The sequence below is a fragment of the Haemorhous mexicanus genome, chromosome 23 (genome assembly GCF_027477595.1).
Source record: "Haemorhous mexicanus isolate bHaeMex1 chromosome 23, bHaeMex1.pri, whole genome shotgun sequence".
NCBI lineage: Eukaryota > Metazoa > Chordata > Aves > Passeriformes > Fringillidae > Haemorhous > Haemorhous mexicanus.
In genome coordinates this window covers 3,361,659-3,384,285 of record NC_082363.1, presented here as the reverse complement: position 1 = coordinate 3,384,285, position 22,627 = coordinate 3,361,659, and the positions used below count along the sequence as shown (strand labels likewise).

The following is a 22,627-nucleotide window of genomic DNA, read 5'->3' as shown; positions in this document are numbered from 1 at the left end:
GCTGACTCTGACCCTCATCCATGGAGAAAGTTTTCCAAACTTCAAGAGAGACTGGAACCCACAAAAGTGTGAAATAGATTATAGAGAGCAGTGCAGATGGATCACTTGCTGAGAAATTGAGGGTTTGGGATTTTTAGGATGTTGTGGATGGCAGCAAGGTGGAGGCCACAGGGTGCTGTCCTGGGTTTCTTCTTCATGCTTCTTCTTCCTCCTTCTCCATGGGTTTGGATGGCATTTTGTAATTGGGCAGAAAAGTCTGCACTGCAGCTCTGTGGGATCAGTTCTTGGGTTAAAAGGGAAAATAATCCAGGTGTCAGCTCTTAATTGGACAGTTTAGCTTAAAAGCCCTTGTACCAAGAGATTGTTGGGCATTTTGTGCCTTGTAATGAAAAGCTGCTGAACTCCCAGCAGTGAGACTGTTTGACTGATAAGAAATAATAAACACCTGAGTCTGAACATGAGCTACTGTCACAGTGCCTTCAGTCCAGACGCAGAGACACCAACAGCTGGGAGCACCACGATGAGCACAAGCTGGTATAGAAGGAGAGGAGTCGCCCTCTGGCCAGCTTCAGCTACTGCTGGCCTGCAGCTGGCTGACACTTATGGGATATTTATGTATAAAAAGCAAACCAGAAATGGATTAAATTGTTATGCACAGCTCTAGAAACTGGAAGCCTTATTAAATACCTTCTTCATACCTTCTTCCTACCTGTCACCTCCCATATTTCCTAGGTGAACACAAAATCTGCAGTGGTTTTGTTCCCTGGAGTAGCTGGTTTTCTCTGGCCTTGTACACACCTTTAAGTCTTACATTAATCTCTGTGGCCTTGAGCTGGGTTTTCTTGCTGTAGCCCTGGTCACTTAGCAATGCATCTTTTTCTATTTCATTCTGCCCCTTGAGAATAAGCAAAATAATCCTGTCTTAGAAAGTTAAACATCTTAAAATTAACATTTGCTTTATGGTCACTTCTACACTGCAGTGAACGTAAGGTTTAGATGTAGGGAAACCCTTTTGAGCCTGCAGGACACCAGATGAGTTACCACTGACACAGCTCCTCTGTGAGGCCTGTCAGTAAATCATCTCTTCAAATTATCAGAAATCACAGATATAACAGGGTTCAGGTTAAAAACAAACAAACACAAAACAAGAAGGCATGATGAGAAAAAAAAAATCAAGCAGATTAGAAGGGTTACACTGTAGCTAACAGATATTCTCCATGATCCATAACAACATCATCCCAAAGAACTCCCATTACTGTTTGTTTGTTCACTGAGAATATTCTTGAGTGTGTTCAAAGCACTGTTCCTTCCATTCCTTCTCCCCAGTGCAGGAATTCCCTCATAATTGCCAGGCAAACAGAACAGTTGTCATGCTGAAGCCATGAGCATTCCAGGCAACAACCCTAGTTCTCTCTAAAATGATGATTTCAGAAAGCTTCCTTTTGCAAAGCTGTCAGTTCCCCTAAATCAAAAAAAAAAAAAAAAAGAAAAAGAAAAGAAAAAAAGAAAAAGAACATACTTTCACTTTAGATTTCTTCAGTACTTTGCAGGCTCAGACAAAGCCCATGATAAATCTATAGCAGCTTCAACAGTTTAAGGCAGGAGCCACAGCATAGATGTTCCCTCCGTCAGACCTCAGACTGAGATCTGCAACTCAATATGGATTTTTAAATTTGCGAGTTTCTCATTTTAATGAAGTTAAATCTCTCCAGTCTAAAACGAAAGCGGTTTTGCACACTCCAGATCATGAATGCCTCATTGTTTATGCTGCTGTACCCAGGCTGTCTCTGTTTGACAGCTTTGTATTCTGCAGCTATGCCAACCCAGCAAGCACATTTCCCCCCTCTTTGTGTGTTTGTGCTGCTGTGTGAAAAATGCCAATCACTTGTTTCTTAAAATTTTAAAAGTTTGATAGTAATAAAATAGTTATAAAAGTAATAGTTATAAAAGTAATAAATTAGAGTAATAATAATTTGGACAATTGGGATTAGGACAATATGAGACAATAAAAACAAAGAGTTAGGGACAGTCTGGGTACCTCTTTCTGGGCAGAATAAGCCCAAAAAAGGACCCACCTTAACAGAAGATTAACCCTTCAAAGCAACAGCCTGTTGCATATTCACACACCTCATCCATGGTGCATCAATTCCATTCACACACAGGATTCTGTCTGGGCAGTGTCAGCTTCTGCCTCTGAATCCTGACGGCGTCTGCAGGGCTGAGTGAGGCAGGAAGAAGTTCGTTTCTTCTGATAAGGGAGCAATAAATTCTCTTTCTCTGAAAGATTTCAGTGTCCTGTGGCTGCTAGCTCAGTGCAAGTCCTCTCTTTAGAAAAAAAAGTATCCTACATAGTTTCTATTTTAACATTATGTTATAACCTAAACTATATTTAGCACACTATTTAAGAAAATTAACACAGCATAACTTTATAACATAACACATATAATATTCCTTTTAATATTTGCAAAAAGCCAATCGCAAAATCCGCATTTTTCACATCTGTGTGCTGGCTGCAGCCAGCTGCCTGTCTTTTTAAGCAGAGCCAGCTGCCAATGCAGATGTTCCAGTGAGTACGTGCAACACGTGCTCCAGGCATAGCAGCAGCTTCCTGAAAACTGGAAGAGCCAGAGCTCTGCTCTTACAGCAGCCTCAAAGCTGACACCAGCAGCCTGTTGTTTGGTTTTTTTAAGGTCTTTTAAGCCTTCTGATCTTTATATTTTATATATTTGTGGCTTTATATTTTTATATATTTATAATTTTATATATTATATATTTATATATTTCTGTAAATGCTTATGGTTTTTCATTCTTTTCTGGAGGAAGAGATGTGATGAACAGTTGGTTTGTCCAGTGTCATTGGAGAGGTGGCACTGTCACCCTCCAATCCACTGTCACTTTTGAAAATCTATAAATGTTAGTCGGAAATTAAGCACGCTTCTTTTTACCTCGGAGATTCCAGTGTCCACGCTGTTTTATTTCGAGTCCTATAGCGACCCCAGCCCATTGAAGCCCGCAGTGAATGGGGTCTCACAATGGGGTCTCACCCACCGTTCTGGGATCCCAGTACTGTCCCCACCCCACCCCAGTCAAACAGCTCATTTGCACGGAGAAATTAAGAACGTGTCTCCTCTGTTTCCCTTTTTTGAGCCGGTTCATTGCCTCAACCTGGTCAAGAATTTCACATTTCACCTTAACTCAGTGTTTCTGCCTGACTTGCTAGAAACCGTGTTTCTCGTTTTGTCTTTCGAGCGCTGCTCTGGATACAAAGCTTTCCTGTGCTCATCTAAGACTCGTGAGAAAGTTTCTTCCTCTATTTACGACACAGCGGAACACAGTTTGATAGAAAAAAACTTCCTTTCCCGCACAGTCTGTGGTGGTAAGGCAATAAACTGCCACGGGAATTAGGGAAAACCCATCCAGGCCTTTTCGATCGGTGCAGTGACCCGGGGAGGAGACGCAGAAGCTCAGCCCTGGGGCACCCGCGGGTACCGCAGAGGGAGCAGCGCAGGGTGCGGCGGGCCCGGAGCCGGCGGGCTGGAACCCGGGGGTCCCGGAGCCGTCGGAAGCCGGGGATCCCGGTGCCGGGGGGTCCGGAGCTGAGCGGGCTCGGAGCCGAGAGGGGCCCGGTAACGGGAGGGGCCAGGAGCCGGCGGGGCCCCGAGCAAGGGGGGACCTGGAGCCGGCGGTTTGCAAGCCGGGACTTTGGCAGCCGGGGCTCCCGGCGGTTCCGGAGGTTTGAAAGCCGGGGCGGTTGGAAGCCGGGGCTCCCGGCGGTTCCGGGGCTGTGACAGCCGGGGTTCCCGGCGGTTCTGTGGCGGTTGGAAGCCGGGGGGCGTTGGAAGCCGGGGCTTTGGCAGCCGGGGTTCCCGGCGGTTCCGAGGCTGTGACAGCCGCGGTTCCCGGCGGTTCCGGGGCTGTGACAGCCGCGGTTCCCGGCGGTTCCGGGGCCGTTCGCAGCCGCGGTTCCCGGCGGTTCCGGGGCCGTTCGCAGCCGCCGTTCCCGGCGGTTCCGGGGCGGTCCGAGCGGGCCGGGCGGTGTCCCCGGCCAAGCCCTCCCTGAGGGCCGGAGAGCGCGGCTGTCGCAAAGCGCCGCAAAGCGCCGCCAGTCGCGGCGGAGCTGCCTGGGGCGCGGCGGCGATGGCGGCCTAGGGCTGGCGCGGCGGGGCCGGGGCCGGGAAGGGCTGGGCCGGGGCTCCTCCGCCGCCGCCGCCCATGTGGCTGCAGCAGCGGCTGAAGGGGCTGCCGGGGCTGCTGTCCAGCAGCTGGGCGCGGCGCCTGCTGCTGCTGCTGGTGCTGTTGCTCGTCGCCTACTGGTACCTGGGCGCGGCGCGGGCGCGGGGTGCGGGGCGCGGGGCCGAGCCCTGGGGACCCGCCGCCCTCTGTGTGCAGGCGGCTTCGGGCGCCTGGCGGGAGCAGACCCAGCGCGGCGATGCGCTGCCGCTGCCTGAGGAGGCGGCCGGGGCCAGCGGGCCCCCGGGGCTGGCGGTGGCGGGCAACGGGTTCCTGCTGCTGGACGTGTCGGCCGGGCGGCTCTGGGTGCGGCCCGCGGGGCCCGCAGCGGGCCCGGCGCTCGCCACCGAGTACCCGGCGCTGGTGCGGCTGAGGGCGCTGGGCGGGCGCGGCGAGGCGCGGGCGGCGCTGGCGGCGCTGCGGGACGGGGCCGTGCGGAGGTTGCGGTGCGTCCAGACGGGGCCCGGGGCCGGCGCCGGGGACTGCGTGACGGTGCGGGAGGAGGTGGTGGCCCACCGGAGCCGGCCGCATCTCTACCTGCAGCGCATCCGCATCTCCAACCCCACCGTGCGGGTGGCCGCCTTCGAGGCCTCGGCTCCCGCTGCCGCGTCCGCGCTGGGCGGGCGCTTCACCACCAGCCTGGAGAAGGTGGAGGAGCGGCAGTTCCTGCTCTCCTCCGGCCGCCTGCTGCTGGCCGGCAGCCCCAAGGTGGTGCTGGTGGTGGTAGCTGCCAAGAAACTCGTGAGCCGGGTGCAGGTCGCGCCCGAGTCGCACTTTGACGAGACCGTGCTGTCCGTGGTGTACACCTCGGAGCCCATCGAGGTGTCCAAGCTGGAGGAGACATTCAGCAAGCTGAGGGAGGCAGCCAAGAAAGAGATGCTGGAGGTGATGCAGATGGGGGTGGAAGATCTTTTCCAGGAGCACCAGCAGACCTGGTCTGACTTGTTTATTTCAGGTAAGGAAAGTGATGCTCAGCTTCCATGGAGTTGCTTCAGAGGATGTCTGAAAGCTCAGTGTCCTGGTTGCTGTAAGGTTTCCAGAGGCTCTGGTTTTCCTGATGGGTTGTGGGATAGTAAAACAGTGTTTCTGGTTTGGAACCCAGCTTATCTTACCAAGTGGAGTACACCTGACTATGTATAGAAAGTGATAAAGGAACATTTATAATCATTATTCTGTGTGTGCTGCTTTTCGTGGCTTCAGGAACTTCACTGATTTGCCCTGCATGCCAGTTGGAAATGAAGCTGACCTTTAGTGATGGCATAAAAGACAGACTCTGCCTGGAGATTAAGGGCTGTTCTACAAAGATGCTTTTTCTTAAGATTTTAATGTCTTACATAAAAGAGTAGCTGACCAAATAATGTAGAAATTGTTACTTTATAAAAAGATTATTTTGACAGATCATTCTTGCAGAGTCATGACGACAGGCCTGTAAGACATCTGTGTATTAAATTAGCTTTGTCTATAATGGGAGCTTGGCTTTCAAACTCCTAAGTACCAGAGAGTATCTTCTTAGACAAACACAAGGAAACATTTCACTTTGGTGTTTTATGGACACAGATTTCTTAAATGTTGTAAAGAACACCATATTGAACATCAGTGTGCGTGTTTTCCTCCTAGTTAATTTCTGACTATTGGTTGTTTTCTTTTGCTACAGGGATTGAAATGAGAAAGATCACAGATGCACATACCCCTTCCAGTGAGACTGTCAACATGACCCTCTACTACGTGCTGTCAACTGTGCCAGCACCCCTGCTAGACCCTCTCCTTGCTGGTGAGGACAGGGAGAAGATTGAAGCCAGCCTGAACTATGCTGACCACTGCTTCAGCGGCCACGCCACCATGCACGCCGAGAACCTGTGGCCCCCCAGGCTGACCAGTGTCACCCAGATCCTGCAGCTCTCAGACCTGTGGAAGCTGACTCTCCAAAAACGGGGGTGCAAGGGCCTTGTGACTGCTGGAGTCCACGGACTGATGCAGGGAATGGTGCTTAGTTTTGGGGGTCTGCAGTTCACAGAAAACCATCTTCAGTTTCAGGCTGACCCTGACGTACTCCATAACAGCTACTCCTTACGTGGGATCCATTACAATAAGGACTTGATCAATTTAGCTGTTCTCCTGGATGCTGAAGGAAAGCCCTTCTTGCATGTGTCTGTGAAGTTCCAGGACAAGCCTGTCAGACTGTATGCCTGTGAGGCAGGCTGTATGAACGAGCCTGTGGAGCTCACCTCAGAGGCACGAGGTCACACCTTCCCTGTCATGGTGACTCAACCCATCACACCACTGCTTTATATATCAACAGATTTGGTCCACTTGCAGGACCTAAGACACACACTCCACCTAAAAGCTATTCTGGCTCACGAGGAACACATGGCCAAGCAATACCCAGGCTTACCCTTCCTGTTCTGGTTCAGTGTGGCCTCCTTAATTACTTTGTTTCATTTGTTTCTGTTCAAACTCATCTACAACGAGTATTGTGGGCCGGGAGCCAAGCCCCTCTTCAGGAGTAAGGTATAAAACTGCTGCTTCTGGCTGCTGTCCACTGAGTGTTGTCAGCCTGATGTTGTGTCAGCTGTGCCTGGGCAGGCTCTCTCTTGGACTGTGAGGATTTTCAGTCTCTCTTGAAACAAGCAATCTGTGACCTCTTCTTGCAAGGAGGATTAGGGCAGGGATTGGAGCAGTAGGGCTCACAATTGTTAGAAAAGATAAACTCATCATCTTTCCTTAGACATTTGTGAGGCTGCAGGTGGAGGCAGACACAGCTCTCTGTCCTTTTCCCACACACCAGTGTAGGACATTGCTTGTTTCTAGTCCAGCAGTTGCAGTTGTCATGAGATGATGCTTCTTGTTATTCAGTACCAGGAAGCATGTGAGAGAGCTGCTGTACTTGTCTGCACTGCTGTGTGGAGACCTGCACACCTGCCTGCCTGCTCTGAACGTGTGAGGTGTCACACAGCAGCACCCAAAGGCAGGCTGGTGTTGGAGGTGGAGCTGCTGACTTGCTGGGACTTGTGGTGGGTGTTCATATTATAGACACTGTGCAGCCCTCCATCAAACCACACTTGCCACCATCATTTTGGGAGGATGCTGAACTGGTGTTTCTCCCAGTCAGACAAAATACAAAGCTGTGTTAAGAAAAGTACTGAGTGCTTTTTACTGTGAGTTGAAGGTTCTGGCTTCAAGCTCTGGAGCCAGAGTTCCAAGCTCCTCTTACCTGGGTGTAAAGAATTTCAAGTTGTTCTGAGTTGCCTTGGAAAACTTATTTGCTGTAAAAACCTAGCACAGAATAGACAGTAGATGGTGAGTTTTGCTCTTAGTACTGGGACTTTCTGATTGTGTGTTGATATGAGGTGGAAATGCAAGACCAGACTGGATTTGCTGTGTGAGCTAGTTGTGCTGTTCAGAGGCTGTGTGAGCTAGTTGTGCTGTTCAGAGGCTTCCCTCCTGAGGGCTGAAGTGAGTTAAATGTAGGTTTCATTTAGGAAAAAAGGAGATGATCAGTAAACAGCTGTCAGAGGAAAAGTTCTAGCTATAGATTGTACTGTTATTCCAAATTATAAAATCAAATTCGATTTTGGATAGCTAAGGCTGAACAGAAGGTATTGAACTAAACTTGACAGCTGGTATGTAAGGGGTCTCTAAAGTGAGCTGGAAGTTTCCCTGTCAGCTCACTGGTTTTGTCATTTTGAGCACTGCAGATCAGGCCTGATCCCAAGCAGGTCTGAATACCTGTGATCCAATAGAAGATTGAGTGGGAGATGCTTGTAGCCAGACAAACTGACCTAGGAAGAGGGAGGATAGAAATGTGTGTCAGACAACTGCAGTTCCGAGCCTCTGATCATGAGCAGAACCTCAGTGCAAAGGGAGGAAGGGCTTAGGAGGTGATGTCAGTTATTGTGTAACACACCTGAAATGTGTCCTTGGAATGATGTAGTTGTGTCCTTTCACTGTTGTCTAGCCAGTTGCCTTTGTCATCTCCAAGACTTGCCTTCTGCCTTTACCAAGTGACTTGTTAACCCTTGCTGCAGGTGGCTGTCCCCGACTCTGCCCGCTGAAGTGCCCGGAGGCTGCACAGCCACAGCAAGGGCTGACCTGGCACCTCATCCTCCTGGGCACTGCAGAGCACACAGCTCTGCTGCCTCTTCTCAGCTGGACCTACTTCAAATGAAGGTGATGCAGAACTTGATTCCAGAAACAGGGAGGAAGTGGAAGGCAGCTGAAGCTCAGAATCTGTAGCAGTAAGCAAGATAGATGGTCTTGAAATACCACCCTGTTCCATTCTTTGAATGGGAACATCCCCTTGTCCAAGTGAACCTAGTCCTGCTTTCAGCCTCCATTTGCACAAGACACCTGGCAATATTGCAGCTGAGAACAAGGACCATTTGAAAGCAACAATCCTTTTGTGCCTTGCTATTACAGGAATCTGAGACTTGGAAGGTGTGCTGATTCAGTTGTTTATCCCAGGAGCTTGTGTAACAGATGTGTCCTTTCCCTGTAAGCTGTTCAGTTCCCTAGGAGTAATCTATTTGGTGAAAATACTTGAAGATATACTAAGACCTTTGATATTTTGATCTGTTTTGTTTTTTTTTTTTTTAATTCTACAGAAAAATAAAAGGATAATGATTCCCTTCTGAGAGTTAACTAGAAAACTTTAGTGTAACTTCCTTTCTGGTATACAGTTTGTAATTTATTGCTTGGGGGGAGGGGGAGTATGTTAATTTTTCCTCCACTTCAGTAACAGTCAATTGAACTGTCAATATCTAACAGTCTTAACTGTCAGTAAGTCCTTGTAACAGGTTTTTCAGCCTTTATGACTGTAGAGTGCAAAATCAATTTAATGAAATTGTTTTCTGGATATGCACTTGGAAATGCTGATCTACACGTTTCCTGTTCTAAGCCTATTGGGACTTTGTGCATTGATCTGTTTTGGCTATGGGGGAAGACACCCTACTTTCTAGTGACTTACAGGTTGTTTGGTTTTAAAATACCAAAGCTGTTGTTTCTAAATAAATATCTTTCAGTCTAATCTGATTGCTGAAGTGTGGTTGGGGTTTTTGTTGGGTTGTGTCTGTTCTCTCCTGCTGTTGCTCCCCACCCAGCTGAGATAAGCAGGGCCTTCTGTTACATCTGTGGCCAGCATTGACTGCAAATACAGTGTAGAAAATAATATATAAATGGATATAAGCTAGATATAAGACAATTTGGAAGGCACAACAAGTGACAAAAACACACAGGGTAAAGCTCATCTCCATTTCCTTGCTCAGTATAACCTTGTTCTATCCTGAGGAATGAAGGCCAAGCTTTACTCTGAAGATCACAGAAACAGTCCCAGGGAACCATCAAGCAGCAGATTTAACATCAAGTAATAAATTTGGCACAGTTGGTGGTCCCAAGGAAAAACTGGGTCAGGATTTAACTTCACATTTTCAGAGGGGTTACTGTCTGGTTGCAGATGAAAAACATCCCTCAGGAAAGCAGATTTCAGTGTCTAACTTTTCTGCAGACAATTCCATTTACTCATTAGTCTAGCAGAGTGACTGCCCTTCAAGGGAATAAAGACAGGGGAGCAACAGAGTCCACTTGAGGTTGTACACAGGCACATTGTGTGTTGAAGGAGATATTTACTATTTGCTTTAACAGAACATACCAGAAGCTCCTTCTCTTTCTCACCAAAGTTCCATGAGCTGCTTAGTTTCTGTGAAACATCTGCCATGAGGATGATAAGAGCTTCCAGGGGGCTCTTTCCAAGCCAACGAGGTAGCAGCTGGAGGCTGAGCCATTTGATGTTCCCTGGCAGAATTGCCAGCAGCATGACACCCATGGAGTCCAAGGAAGACTGTTCAGGCCTGGAAAAGATGGATAAGCTACCATCACATAAAGCATGAATAGAAGAAAAAACAAAACAGCTTTGAGAGTGTTTTACATTAAATATATTAGGATTCCTATGAGAATTTCCTCCATAACAACAGAACTGTTTCAGAATTCCTCCATGAGGAAGGGGAAAAAGAAACAGCATTTCTCTATTTACAGAATGCAAGAGAGCAGAAGGTTATATTTGTGAAATGCAGAATTGCTTAAAGAACTAAACAAAATTCCAAGCACACAACAAACCAAGTTAAAATAGTAACTGACCATCTGAAATTTATACTTTTAGTTGGAATTCAGTGAAAATGATAGCGACATGGAAGTTAAACTGAGCAGCATAATGTTGTTTAGCTTGTAAATTCAGACACTAAGAAAAGAGCCAACAAATTAATGGAAAAAATTTAGAATCTCAATTCTGCACTGTTAATCCTGGTTTCTGCTTTTGTCAGATAATAAATACAGCATGCCAGAACAGGGTTTGGTTGATCCAATTTGCAATTCAAAATGCAGCTTCCTCAAGTGCTATTGTCTGGGTAGGAAAATACATTATTGAGAAGCAGATAAAGCAGCAAAGCATTCTATATTTCTGCCTTCCACATGTGTGCTCCAGGCGTCTTTCATCCACCTACTGCTGAATGGCAGCTCTGGAAATCAGGGATTTTGCTGCTTGTTAATCCTGACATTAAACATTAGATTTATTTCAGCATTTTTGAGCCCCTTGTTTGGTGTCTGTGTTCAACACAACTCTGGTTGTAAAACTGACATGATATTTGTTTCCATTCTAGTAAGTTTGTTCCCTATGAGTGTCCTGGTTTATGGGATGGAGTTTTGTTTGTTCTTCTATAACCAGCAACAGTTTCTCAAAGGTTGGTGGATGGAAAGGTGTCAGAGGATGGAAAATTCCTGTAGTAGAAAACAGAAAGAATAAAAGAGACAAGGGTAAGCATTGATATCTAGTCACTGGTCTCAAATGTCAGTAATGAATTAGGACACTCCTTTTTGTGGCAGTGTCTCTGGAGGGGTGGAAATGCCTGCCCTTGCCTGCTTTGTCCTGTCGGTGGAAGTGCTTTGCTCTTCTCACTCACGAGCTCAGTGTGCTGTAGCACAGGGCAGCTCTGCTCTGGGGTGTACCAGGCTCATTTGCAATGCTGCAGGGAGCCCTGTTCTCTTCAGGGCTACTGATCTAACAAAGGGAAACAGGAAAGGAGTGGAGTCTGACTCACCACAACATACCAGGATTTCTGCTTCATCATGGACAGCTGTTTCTTTGTATGGCTTGAAGTACATTCCACTTCAAAGTGCTTAGAGTCTGGTTTGCTGAAGAAGTCTGGCATGCTGAAGCACATGCAGCTTGATCTGGGAAAGAAAATACAGGTTTTCAGTCAGTACAAGGTGGCAGATACCAATCAGTTACACACAAAACAAAACAAAACCAAACAAAACAAAAGCAGACCCCAGACCAAAATTAAATCCCAAGGAGTTGTATGATTGTACAATAACTAAGGTAGGAGGGGAGCCTCTAGAGATCAACTAATGCAACCCCACCAACACATCTGAATCTATCACTGTCCCAGTAGATCAGAACTTACTGCTGACCTACCACCAAATGTTAGAATAATTAATTTATCATGGTCCTTCTGTGAACACCTTGTGATGAAATCTCAAGGCAATGGAAATGCACACAGCTGCTACAGATAATAAGCAACTAATTTAGAATTATTTTTAACCAAGTTGTTTATATAGCCTGGCCCCAAGGTTCACCTAAATGAGGATTTTATGTACATAAAGAATTATCCCACAGTGATACAGGTTTTCCATTAGTTTTGGAATAGCTCTGCATTTAGAATCATGTGTTCCAGAGATAAAGGACACCATATAAGAGGGCATGGAGCTGAGCCTGCAGCACCCAGGAACTGGCACCATGCTTGGAGTCCTCTTTGCTGTGTTAACTCTGGCCTCTGCAGGTACGTGTCCAACTTCTGCTTTGATTTTAAAAGATCAAGTGAATTAAAATCTAAAAACAACTTTCCTTGTTTAGACAAATTGAACATTCTGCATCAAAGAAAAAAAGACAGCAGAGGATGTTCATTACAAGGGTCTCTTAGAAGAATAACTGGGTGCTGTGCTATTTGATACCTCACAGACATTTTTTTAAGCACACATCCCATCTGCATGTTTTCCAGCCTTTGGCTGCGGGGTTCCTGCCTACCCACCTCTTGTGTCCAGAGTTGTTGGAGGGGACGATGCAAGACCCTACAGCTGGCCCTGGCAGGTTGGTGATTCTGTGCTTTCCCTGGAGCAGCTGGGGCTGTGCTGTCTCTGCACAGCACAACTAAACTGAACAAAACCACCTCGAAGATTTCATTTGATGCATCTTGTCTGAGGCATCAAATGGAAACGTTCCAGTCTCCTTTAAAAGCTCTGAATGTGCTGCATTTTGCTGGGAATGTGTAGGTGCACAGTTTGTGGTCCTTGGGAGTGGGGCTGCTGCAGAGCCTCATCCCCGTGGGCACAGCTGTGAGAAGCAGGGGAGCAGCATTGAAGGCAGTGAGCCACGGAGTGCCCAGGCACTGGGAAATCACCCCAGGGAACAGAGGGGTGCAGTGCACCAACACGAGGGGCGTAAAAGGCTGGGCTAAAGAACAAGAAGGGCAGAAGCTTGAAGCTCTCTGATGTGGAATGGTGTTACTGCATATGGGAGAAAGCTTAAAGCTTCTGAAATTGCAGGGTGATGCTCTGTTTTGTGGCCCTACTGACTGCAGCATGTGACAGTCATGCAGGCTCTCATCCAAGTCAAGTAGACTTGGGCTATTTAAGCAAGAGATGTTTTAAAAATCATCTTTGTACGATAGGGAAGGAGAAAAAGCCTTTCTGTGGCCAGCAGCTGGGAACTCCAAAGCCTTCCACCATCAGCAGGTTGTGTGCTGGGTGCAGGAACAAAGCACAGTGCTGATAAATAAGTAAATAAGTAAAAGCCTGAGCCTCACCTGGGTCCTTGGTCCTAGGCCTCCCTTCAATACCGCTCCAATGGCAAGTGGTACCACACCTGTGGGGGAGCCCTCATTGCCACCAACTGGGTGCTGACTGCTGCCCACTGCATCAGGTAAGTAATAAAGGTAAACCTGACCCAGGAAGCAGCTTATGAGCAGAGAGAGATGAATGAAAACCATATCAATGCCAGTTCTCCCTTTCCCAGTTGAAAGCTCTGAGTTTTGCATCATATCTTTTGATTAAAAGTCAGGAGAATGACATCTCTTTATTTTCTGAATGTAAAAGGGGGAAAAAACCCCAGTTACCTCAATTATATGTTCTTCATTTCCACAAACAAACTACAAACATCTTTCTGTTTTCAAGCTGCTATTAAAATTCAGCTGTGTTGCCTGTTTCTGTAATATATGTCAGGGAGATCCACAAGTGAACCAATCAATCCACTCCCTGAAGAAATAATCACAAATATTTTGAATATACCAACCATTTTCAGGAAACTCTTCATATTGTGTGGCAGTGTAACAAATCAATTTCAGGTACAGCAATGTCATTGCATCATCAAAGCTGCTTCCACAAATACAACCCCATTTTGCTCTGGTAGCATCTGGTTATTGTAACATTAATTTGTAGCAAATATCATCATATGAAACATGAAGAATTGGCTTCATGTTATTATTATAAATCCTGCATGTTCTATCACACAGCTGGTTATTATTGAGGCTATTTATGGCTGTCAAAAAAAGTCCAAATTGTTACTGCATTGAAGAATATGAGCTGAATCCTGCAAAGATTGGAGGCACCTTGAGTTTGCTAAAGAAGCCTTGAGCAGGAGTTGAGAGGACAGCTTGGAGATGAAATGATTATGAGGTCTAGAACACAATCTTTGCCCTTAGCAAACCACTGGCTCAGCTCCAGACAGACCTTGTGAAGAGAAATTACAGTCAAGAGTGTTCTTGTTGAATCTCTCAGGAGCCAAAGATGCAGCTGCATAACTGAGTGTTCATCCTTTTCTTGCCCAGTTCTTCTTTGACCTATCGAGTGTTTCTTGGAAAATACAACCTAGCAGCTGAGGAAAAAGGATCAGTTGCAGTTTCTCCAAAAAAGATCATTGTTCACAAGGACTGGAACCCACAGGATGTTGCAAATGGGTAAGTTGGTGGCAAGTATTATTTTGGTTTTTAGGTGGAGGGTAAAAATCAAACTGCCTGAATCCCACCCATCTGGAGTTTTGGTAATTAAATTCAGGTTTAGAGCCTCCTGTTACAGTGTCCAGTTTCTAGCTTCCCCCTCAAGAGAATACAAAGCAATTAACAATATTGATTTGTTACTAATTAATGTTTCCAGAAGCCATTTTGCATGTTCATGCTTGGGTTGGAAGCTGTTACATGCAATGGTATCTCTTGCACAATGAAAGGGAATGAAGCATTTTATACAGCACCCTTTGAAACCCCCCTGCCAGCAGAGAGACAGAATTATGGATCACTAATATCCAAATTAAGGGCTGAAGGACCCCTGTGTCCTGCTGCAGGCTGAGGGCAGTAACAAAGAAATCCCCTCAGTTCCAGTCCTTGGAGTGAGTCCTAACATTTGCTTGGTTTTGGTGTAAAAAAACTATAAAAGACAACTTTCTTCCATCAGGAAAACAGGCACTTCTGCAGGGAAGAGCCCTCCAGTCCCTGAATTTCCCATGAATTGCTTGGGGGTGCAGGACTCTCTGCTGCTTGTGCACTGGCCTTTGCTCCTCTTTGGAATAGGCCTGTGGTGTTTGTGAGGTCCCCAGGACGAGGGGAGAGATGAGAATTGACTCCAATCTGACTCCATGTTCTCAGAAGGCTGATTTATTATTTTATGATATTATATTAAAGAATGCTGTATTAAAACTATACTAAAAAATAGAGAAGGATACAGACAGAAGGCTTAACAAGAATGATCATGAAAAACCTGTGACTGACTCCTCAGAGTCTAACACAGGTGAGGGTGATTGGTCATTGAGTAAAAACAATTCACCTGAAACCAATCAAACATGCACCTGTTGGTAAACAATGTCCAGACCACAAAGCAGCAAACACAGGAGAAGCCATCAGATAATTATTATTTACATTTTTCTCTGAGGCTTCTCAGCTTCCCAGGAGAAGAAATCCTGGCCGAGGGATTTTCCAGAAAATACCACGATGGCCCAGGCCAAGTGCTGTGTAACTGCTGAGTACTCAGGCTATTGTGTCTTAATCCTTTTTGCAAACCTTTTCACCTTCCCTTCCTCTCCCCCAACGTGTGCCTGTGACCACAGGTATGACATTGCTCTGATCAAACTCTCTGAGCACGTCACCCTAAGTGACCACATCCAGCTGGCCTGCCTGCCCCCTGCCCAGAGCATCCTGTCCTCCAACACTGCCTGCTATGTCACTGGCTGGGGAAGACTGCAGAGTGAGTACTTGGGTGTTTGCAAAACCTTGAAATTAAAAAAACACCTTTCAGAAGTTCCTTCTCATCTGAGATTGATGGCAAAGACTCTTTTAATGGTGCTCAAGATCCCCTCAAAACTCAGTCTAGTGAGGTAATTTATTATATTAGCCCCCACTTCACTCACACATTGTGATTTTTCCCTTTGAAATTTATTTTCCTTGTAAAAGAGCTGGTAATGCACCTGAGGGGCCTTTCTTGAGCTTTTAGGAGCTATTGTAATGCAAATGTTAGTGGTGTGCAGACAGGTGCATTTGCTAATCCCAACACACCTGCTGAACACCTGAAGGCACATAAGGGAATAGATGTGCAGTGGAGAAAATCTCAGGGTTGAGCAGAGGTGTCAGCTTGGCTCAGGAGGCAATTCCTTGAGGGATAAGTAAATTGCAAACTCCTGAAATTAGAGTAACCCTTTGTTTCTCTAACAATGAGATGTTTTTTAATGGAATGCAAATTTTTAGTAAGTGAGGGTGTATATGAAAGAATGGAGCTAAGGGACATTCATACCTGTAACAGCTTCTCCTTTAATGTAGCCCCTGTGGAGTGCTTTGTCTGGAGTGATGGTAGCCAGGTACACTTAGCAGAGCAGTTTTATTCTTCCTTCAGTGCCTCTGGTACCATGGCTCTGTGTTTCTGCTCTCTCTCAGCTAATGGACCCCTTGCTGATGACCTGCAGCAAGGCCTTCTGCTGGTGGTGGATTATGCAACCTGCTCCAGACCTTCCTGGTGGGGAAGGACAGTGAAACCCAGCATGGTTTGTGCTGGTGGGGATGGAAAAATCTCCAGCTGTAATGTGAGTCCACTCTCAGGGCTTGGGTTTAGATTATTGAATCTGCAGCTAATCCTGATGAGGGGAGAGAATGATGCATCTGACTCCATCTTATCAGAAGGCTAATTAATTACTTAATGATACCATATTATTCTATATTATATTACACCATATTACATTACATCTAAACTGAATCTGCCAAGCACTCACCTCTGCACACACAGCTCTGAATCTCGTGACTGTCAGTGAGTGTCCTCACACACACACACACACACACACACACACACACCTGGCCCTGATAGCCAAGGAAACCAAACCCCATCACTGTGGGTACACAATCTCCACATTGCATTCTACTTTGGCACAAACACAGGCACAGCAAATGATAAGAATTGTGTTTTTCTTTCTCTGAGGTTCAGAGAATGTGAAACCCAGAGATATTCTTGGGAAGAATTGTGCCTTGCTTTTCTCTGTGAAATGTGCTGACACTAGGCTAACAGGCCTGATGGGAAGGAAAGGTGAAAATCCCACCGAGGAGCTGCTCACACTCTGATTCTGTTCCCCTTCCTGCAGGGGGACTCTGGGGGCCCACTGAACTGCCAGAGGGCTGATGGCAGGTGGGAAGTGCATGGCATCGTCAGCTTTGGCTCTGCTCTCAGCTGCAACTACTACCACAAACCCTCTGTGTTCACCAGGGTCTCTGCCTACAACAGCTGGATCGAGCAGGTGAGCAGCTGCTGCAGAAAAACTTAAAAGCCAGGGTGGCATCCAGACACCTGGCAGTGCTGGGGCTCTCTCACTGGGATTTCTGCCCCCTGCTAAGGGAGCTGTACCACTCCTTGTTCAATCATTATCCATTGAAAGTATCCTCCTCTGAAACAGATATCAAATTTTTTTTTCATGTATTCAAATAAGTTTTGATAGTAGGAATGCATTGTCCCTTTATCCTGGAGTTTTATTGTAGATATAAAGATTTACCATATATTTCAGAAGTGATTACTCCAATTTGCATTCATCAATACATTGACAATTGCAATTGCATCCTAAAAGGTAGCACGTGCAGCTCAAGTTTGGAATGTCAAACATCTTTTCATTTAATATAAACTTTGACTGAGAAGCAAGAATCTTATTTCACTTATTTAAATCCTGTGACTTGGACACAGCACATACTGTTCACCAATTCCTGCATCTCATGATCTGATTTTTCATTTGTTTTATATTTTTGTAGGTTATGGCAACCAACTAATCCACTGGGAACTGGAGAGATACCAAAGGGAAAGCAGTTTGAATAAAGTCATAACCATGACACCTTTGATCATAAAGAACTGGGAAATCATGCTTGTAACAACCCAAGTGTTAAACCAAACACTAGTGAAATAAACTGTATTTTTTGCAAGATGAAAACAAAAGGTGTCTCTGTCACTTTTTCCTGGCTGTTGGCAAGCCCAGGGCTGTGTGTGGGGCTAACACTGGATATTTTCCCTGTCCCCTGCCTCGGGCTGGAGCTTGCCAGCCTCACCAGGGGGAAGGTGTGAGCCCCTCTCTTGGGTTTCTGTGGTTGAAATGGCTCCCAAGGTGTTTAAAAAGTCTCTTTTTTCCCAGCCCCACGACTGAAGAAGAAGTAGAGATTCATTGGCTCTGTTTTTCAAGGTTGTTTATTTTCTTTTATCTATTTCATTCTCTCTCTGCCCTGCTGAGATCTGTCCAGCAGGTCAGGCTGTGGCACAGCCCCTGCCCTTGGGGTGGTGTTGGCTTTTTATACTAAGAACTACCTGTGCTTTATTTACAATGATTTCCCAATCCCTATCACCTGTGTTAGACAGTCTGTCTCTGCTCTAAACCAATCCAGAAGTGCCACCATCACAGCAGAAGGTGCAGGACAAGAAGAAGGAGGACAGAACATGCCCAGATTCCTCCATCTTGCCTCTTGAACCCCCCTTCTAAATCCCCAAAATTCTAATTTTTCACCCTGTGACAAATTCCCTGTCATTCTGCTCAAACCCTTGTGGCCTGTAACTCCTCACACAAAGTTGGGAATTGTTTCCATGGCTAAAATCAAAGGTACAGGGGTCTTGGGCTCTGTGCCAAGGTCTCTGAGCCCCCTGGCAGGGTCTGGAGTCCTCCAGGGCAGCCAGAGGGATGTGCTGGGCTCCGACACCCCTCTGCAGAGGGTGGGCAGTGGGAAGAGTCAGAGCATCACCAAACACCTCGGCAGGAGGGTGCAGAGAGGCACCGAGGGCGGGAGGCAGTGAGCAGGAGCCTGAGGCTGCGGGTGGGACTGCTCGGAGCGGGGGATGCCCGGAGGGAAGGCGGCAGGGGAGCCCGCAGGTCCTTGCAGGTGAGTGCGGGAGCGCCGCGTGATGCTGTCACACAGAGCTTCTCCCACCTGGCGTCTCGGAGCCAGCAAGGGCAAGAGCGAGAGCGAGAGCCAGCTCTGGCTGCTCCATGGCCCTGCTGCTCCTTTTCTACTCATCCAGGTGAAGAACTCAGCTCCTTTTTAGTCATCCTGGTCAAGAGCTCAGCTCCTTTTTTACTCGTTCAGGTGAAGAGCTCAGCTCCTTTTTTACTCATCCAGGTGAAGAGCTCAGCTCCTTTTCACTCATCCAGGTGAAGAGCTCAGCTCTTTTTTTACTCATCCAGGTGAAGAGCTCAGCTCTTTTTTTACTCATCCAGGTGAAGAACTCAGCTCCTTTTTTACTCATCCAGGTGAAGAGCTCAGCTCCTTTTTAGTCATCCAGGTGAAGAGCTCAGCTCCTTTTCACTCATCCAGGTGAAGAACTCAGCTCCTTTTTTACTCATTCAGGTGAAGAACTCAGTTCCTTTTTCAGTCATCCAGGTGAAGAGCTCAGCTCCTTTTTTACTCGTTCAGGTGAAGAGCTCAGCTCCTTTTTTAGTCATCCAGGTGAAGAACTCAGCTCCTTTTTTACTCATCCAGGTGAAAAGCTCAGCTCCTTTTTTACTCATCCAGGTGAAGAACTCAGTTCCTTTTTCACTCATCCAGGTGAAGAGCTCAGCTCCTTTTTTACTCATCCAGGTGAAGAGCTCAGCTCCTTTTCAGTCATTCAGCTCAGAGTGGGCACTCTCAGCTGCCACGCTGGCACAACCTGGGGTTTTGGCACAGCAGGATCACCACTTTTAGCTCGGCGCTCAATTAAAGACCCTCTTAATATTTCTTTTGTTGTAGAAGACAGGCAGTCTAAAATCAAGGTGGGTTTTTGTTGTGGTTTTCTTCCCCTGGTGTATGGAGCACTGTGCCATGCTTTTAGACAGAGCTTCTCCCACCTGTCACCTTGGAGCCAGCAAGGGCAATGGCAGCACCCAGCTCTGAGGGCTGATCTGTCTCACCCATGGCCCTGATGCTCCTTTTTTACTCATCCAGGTGAAGAGCTCAGCTCCTTTTTTACTCATCCAGGTGAAGAACTCAGCTCCTTTTTTACTCATCCAGGTGAAGAACTCAGCTCCTTTTTTACTCATCCAGGTGAAGAGCTCAGTTCCTTTTTCAGTCATCCAGGTGAAGAGCTCAGCTCCTTTTTTAGTCATCCAGGTGAAGAGCTCTGCTCCTTTTTTAGTCATCCTGATGAAGAACTCAGCTCCTTTTTTACTCATCCAGGTGAAGAGCTCTGCTCCTTTTTTAGTCATCCTGATGAAGAACTCAGCTCCTTTTTTACTCATCCAGGTGAAGAGCTCTGCTCCTTTTTTAGTCATCCAGGTGAAGAGCTCTGCTCCTTTTTTAGTCATCCAGGTGAAGAGCTCTGCTCCTTTTTTAGTCATCCTGATGAAGAACTCAGCTCCTTTTCTACTCATCCAGGTGAAGAGCTCAGCTCCTTTTTAGTCATCCAGGTGAAGAGCTGAGCTCCTTTTTTAGTCATCCTGGTGAAGAGCTCAGCTCCTTTTCACTCATCCAGGTGAAGAACTCAGCTCCTTTTTTACTCATCCAGGTGAAGAGCTCAGCTCCTTTTCAGTCATTCAGCTCAGAGTGGGCACTCTCAGCTGCCACGCTGGCACAACCTGGGGTTTTGGCACAGCAGGATCACCACTTTTAGCTCGGCACTCAATTAAAGAACCTCTTAATAGTTCTTTTGTTGTAGAAGACAGGCAGTCTAAAATCAAGGTGGGTTTTTGTTGTGGTTTTTTTCTCCCCCTGGCATGTACTAGGTGTTTCCAAAAGTAAAAGGAATGATTATAAATGGAGGGCAAGTGACCCAGAGGGAAGCAGGAGTTAGAGTAAAGAAAAGGTTGAAAGTTTGATGTGAGAACTGAAATCTTCAGAGATACCTTTTCTAGGCTTGCAGTTCCTTTTAGTTTGATATTTTGCAGAGGTTAATCTTTAGACTGAAAGTAAATATCTTATTAAACAGAAATTGTATGAAGTTAGAAAGAGAAAGCATGGCTGTTTATCATCTTTGGGGACAGTATTGTCATCACTTCTCTTCTACTTTAGAACCACTGATCACCATTCTGCCCAGCAAGAATTTGTTTTGCTTAATATCAGCCTCTGCTGAGAAAGAATAGATTTTATTGGATTTTATTTGCTTGATTAAAAGTGTGATTTCCTATATCTGATAGAGCAGGGGATCTGAGGAGGGCTTTTTTCAATCAGTTTTTCTTTTATCAGTGGAAATAAGGATTATTTATTGAGTTATTCAGGAGTAATCAGCTCCAGCAGAACATCCTGAGGTTTTTTTCCATGAGTATCATTAGAGTAAGATTATAAATGATGGAATAATAGTTTTAAAAATTAAAATCATTAGAGGTCACTTTGCTGTATGGAGCATGGGTGTCCATTATGTGCAGTATGAAAGACACACAGAAAGGTAATCATGAAGCTCAAACAATGAAAATTGGATGTGCAAATGCTTCAGTAAAAACTGAAAACAGAAATGTGATTCATTTCCCATCTGAAATATGTAGGCAATGTTGTAAAAAATGTCTGAGCTCATTTGAACATATCAACAGAAATTAATCACCTTATGGAAATTCCTTATTAAGAACAAATTCTCAAAGTCTGATTTTAAAAAAATCAACAGTTCCAGTTTGTGATCCCTGGAATCACTGGGGGAATAAGTAACCTATCTTTTCTTACCTTCCTTAAGATTTGGAGAGTATGACAGAGAATAAAACCTACAGAAAATGGTTTTATTAGCTTTTTTTCTCACAGAAAAACTGTATCATTCCTCTGGTTTTTCAGATCAGAGTGTGTCAAGGAAGCAGTCTCTTAAACACAGCTTTTCTTTTAAAATAGATATCAGGTGGAAAAAACCATAATAAAATATATCTTTAAAAAACATCCAGATAATGAATGCTCCTATTGCTTTGTTTCAGAATGCATGGAAATTGTTAAATAGCACTGCTGGATCCAGTTGTGGTTTCAGGAGCTGGAAGAAACACTCTCAGGATCAGACAATGTCAGTGGTTTTTTAATTTTTTTTTAAATTCTTTTTTTTTTAGGTGTTTTCCCTCTTCTAATTCTGGTGGTAGAAAAACAGTTCAAAGGATTTTGACAGCATGCCTGATCTCCCTCTGCAGCCTCCTTGGGGCCATTTCTTTTGATCTGAGCAACAGCTTGGAAAGGTGGAAAAGCACAGGCAAAGCCCTTCAGGAGCTTGCCTCCTGTGAGAGCCTTTGGGCTGCTCACCTGCTCTCCCTGCTGCAGGAGGAGAGGCACAGCTGGCTGCTCCCAGCAGCAGACACAAGGAACAGATCACTCCATCCTCAGCTCCTGGGGACTTTAAACTCCCTCTGCATGGCAAGTGAAGCAGAGCTGTACTGTGAGAATTGCCAGTGCAAGGAGGAGAAAATCTCCATTTGTAGATTCTACACAACTGACCTGAGACACAAATTGAATATCTCAGGGGTTGCTGAAGCCAGGCAGGTGCTGTCCAGAGTGATCTCTGAACTGCTTGAGCGTTTCAGGAGCCCCCATCAGGACCTCCAAGCCATGAGACACAACCCTGACTGGGCAGACAGCGTGGCTTTCAAACTCTTCCTCCAAATCAGGGAAGCTGTGCTCACAGCTCAGCCAGTGCCAGCACCTGAGAGCCTTCCAACCACCCTGCATCAGCATTTGGCCACTCTGAGCTATGCTCTCTTCTCCTCAGAGACTGCACAGAAGTGCTGGACAGATAATGTCAATCTGTCCCTTCATCTCACCCCTCATGAAGGAATCACCTTCTTTACCCAGGTCCTGGGTGACTTTGTGTCCCTGGAAGCCACGGGGAGGGGACTGCACCGTGCCCAGAGCTGTCTGCTGCAGGAGGGACAGGAGAAGCTGCACAGGAAATCCAGGGAAATCCTGTCCACAATAAGCCTTAAGATCAG

The 22,627-nt window shown here is 46.1% G+C and overlaps 2 protein-coding genes across 2 annotated transcripts; both read left to right on the top strand.

The window, feature by feature from the left end:
- Positions 1–4,101: 4,101 nt before the first annotated feature.
- On the top strand, positions 4,102–9,258 carry KIAA2013 (KIAA2013 ortholog). The gene is made up of 3 exons (XM_059866954.1): positions 4,102–5,185; positions 5,885–6,738; positions 8,256–9,258. The coding sequence occupies exons 1-3, from the start codon at positions 4,213–4,215 to the stop codon at positions 8,280–8,282; spliced, it is 1,854 nt and encodes a 617-aa protein (XP_059722937.1). The 5' UTR covers positions 4,102–4,212; the 3' UTR covers positions 8,283–9,258.
- A 2,668-nt stretch (positions 9,259–11,926) lies between these two features.
- LOC132337852 (chymotrypsin-like elastase family member 2A) lies at positions 11,927–17,718 on the top strand. Its single transcript, XM_059866801.1, has 8 exons — positions 11,927–12,056; positions 12,276–12,364; positions 13,098–13,195; positions 14,100–14,228; positions 15,368–15,504; positions 16,188–16,333; positions 16,883–17,035; positions 17,538–17,718. Exons 1-8 carry the CDS (start codon positions 11,978–11,980, stop codon positions 17,553–17,555), a joined length of 849 nt encoding a protein of 282 aa, XP_059722784.1. The 5' UTR covers positions 11,927–11,977; the 3' UTR covers positions 17,556–17,718.
- Positions 17,719–22,627: the final 4,909 nt, after the last annotated feature.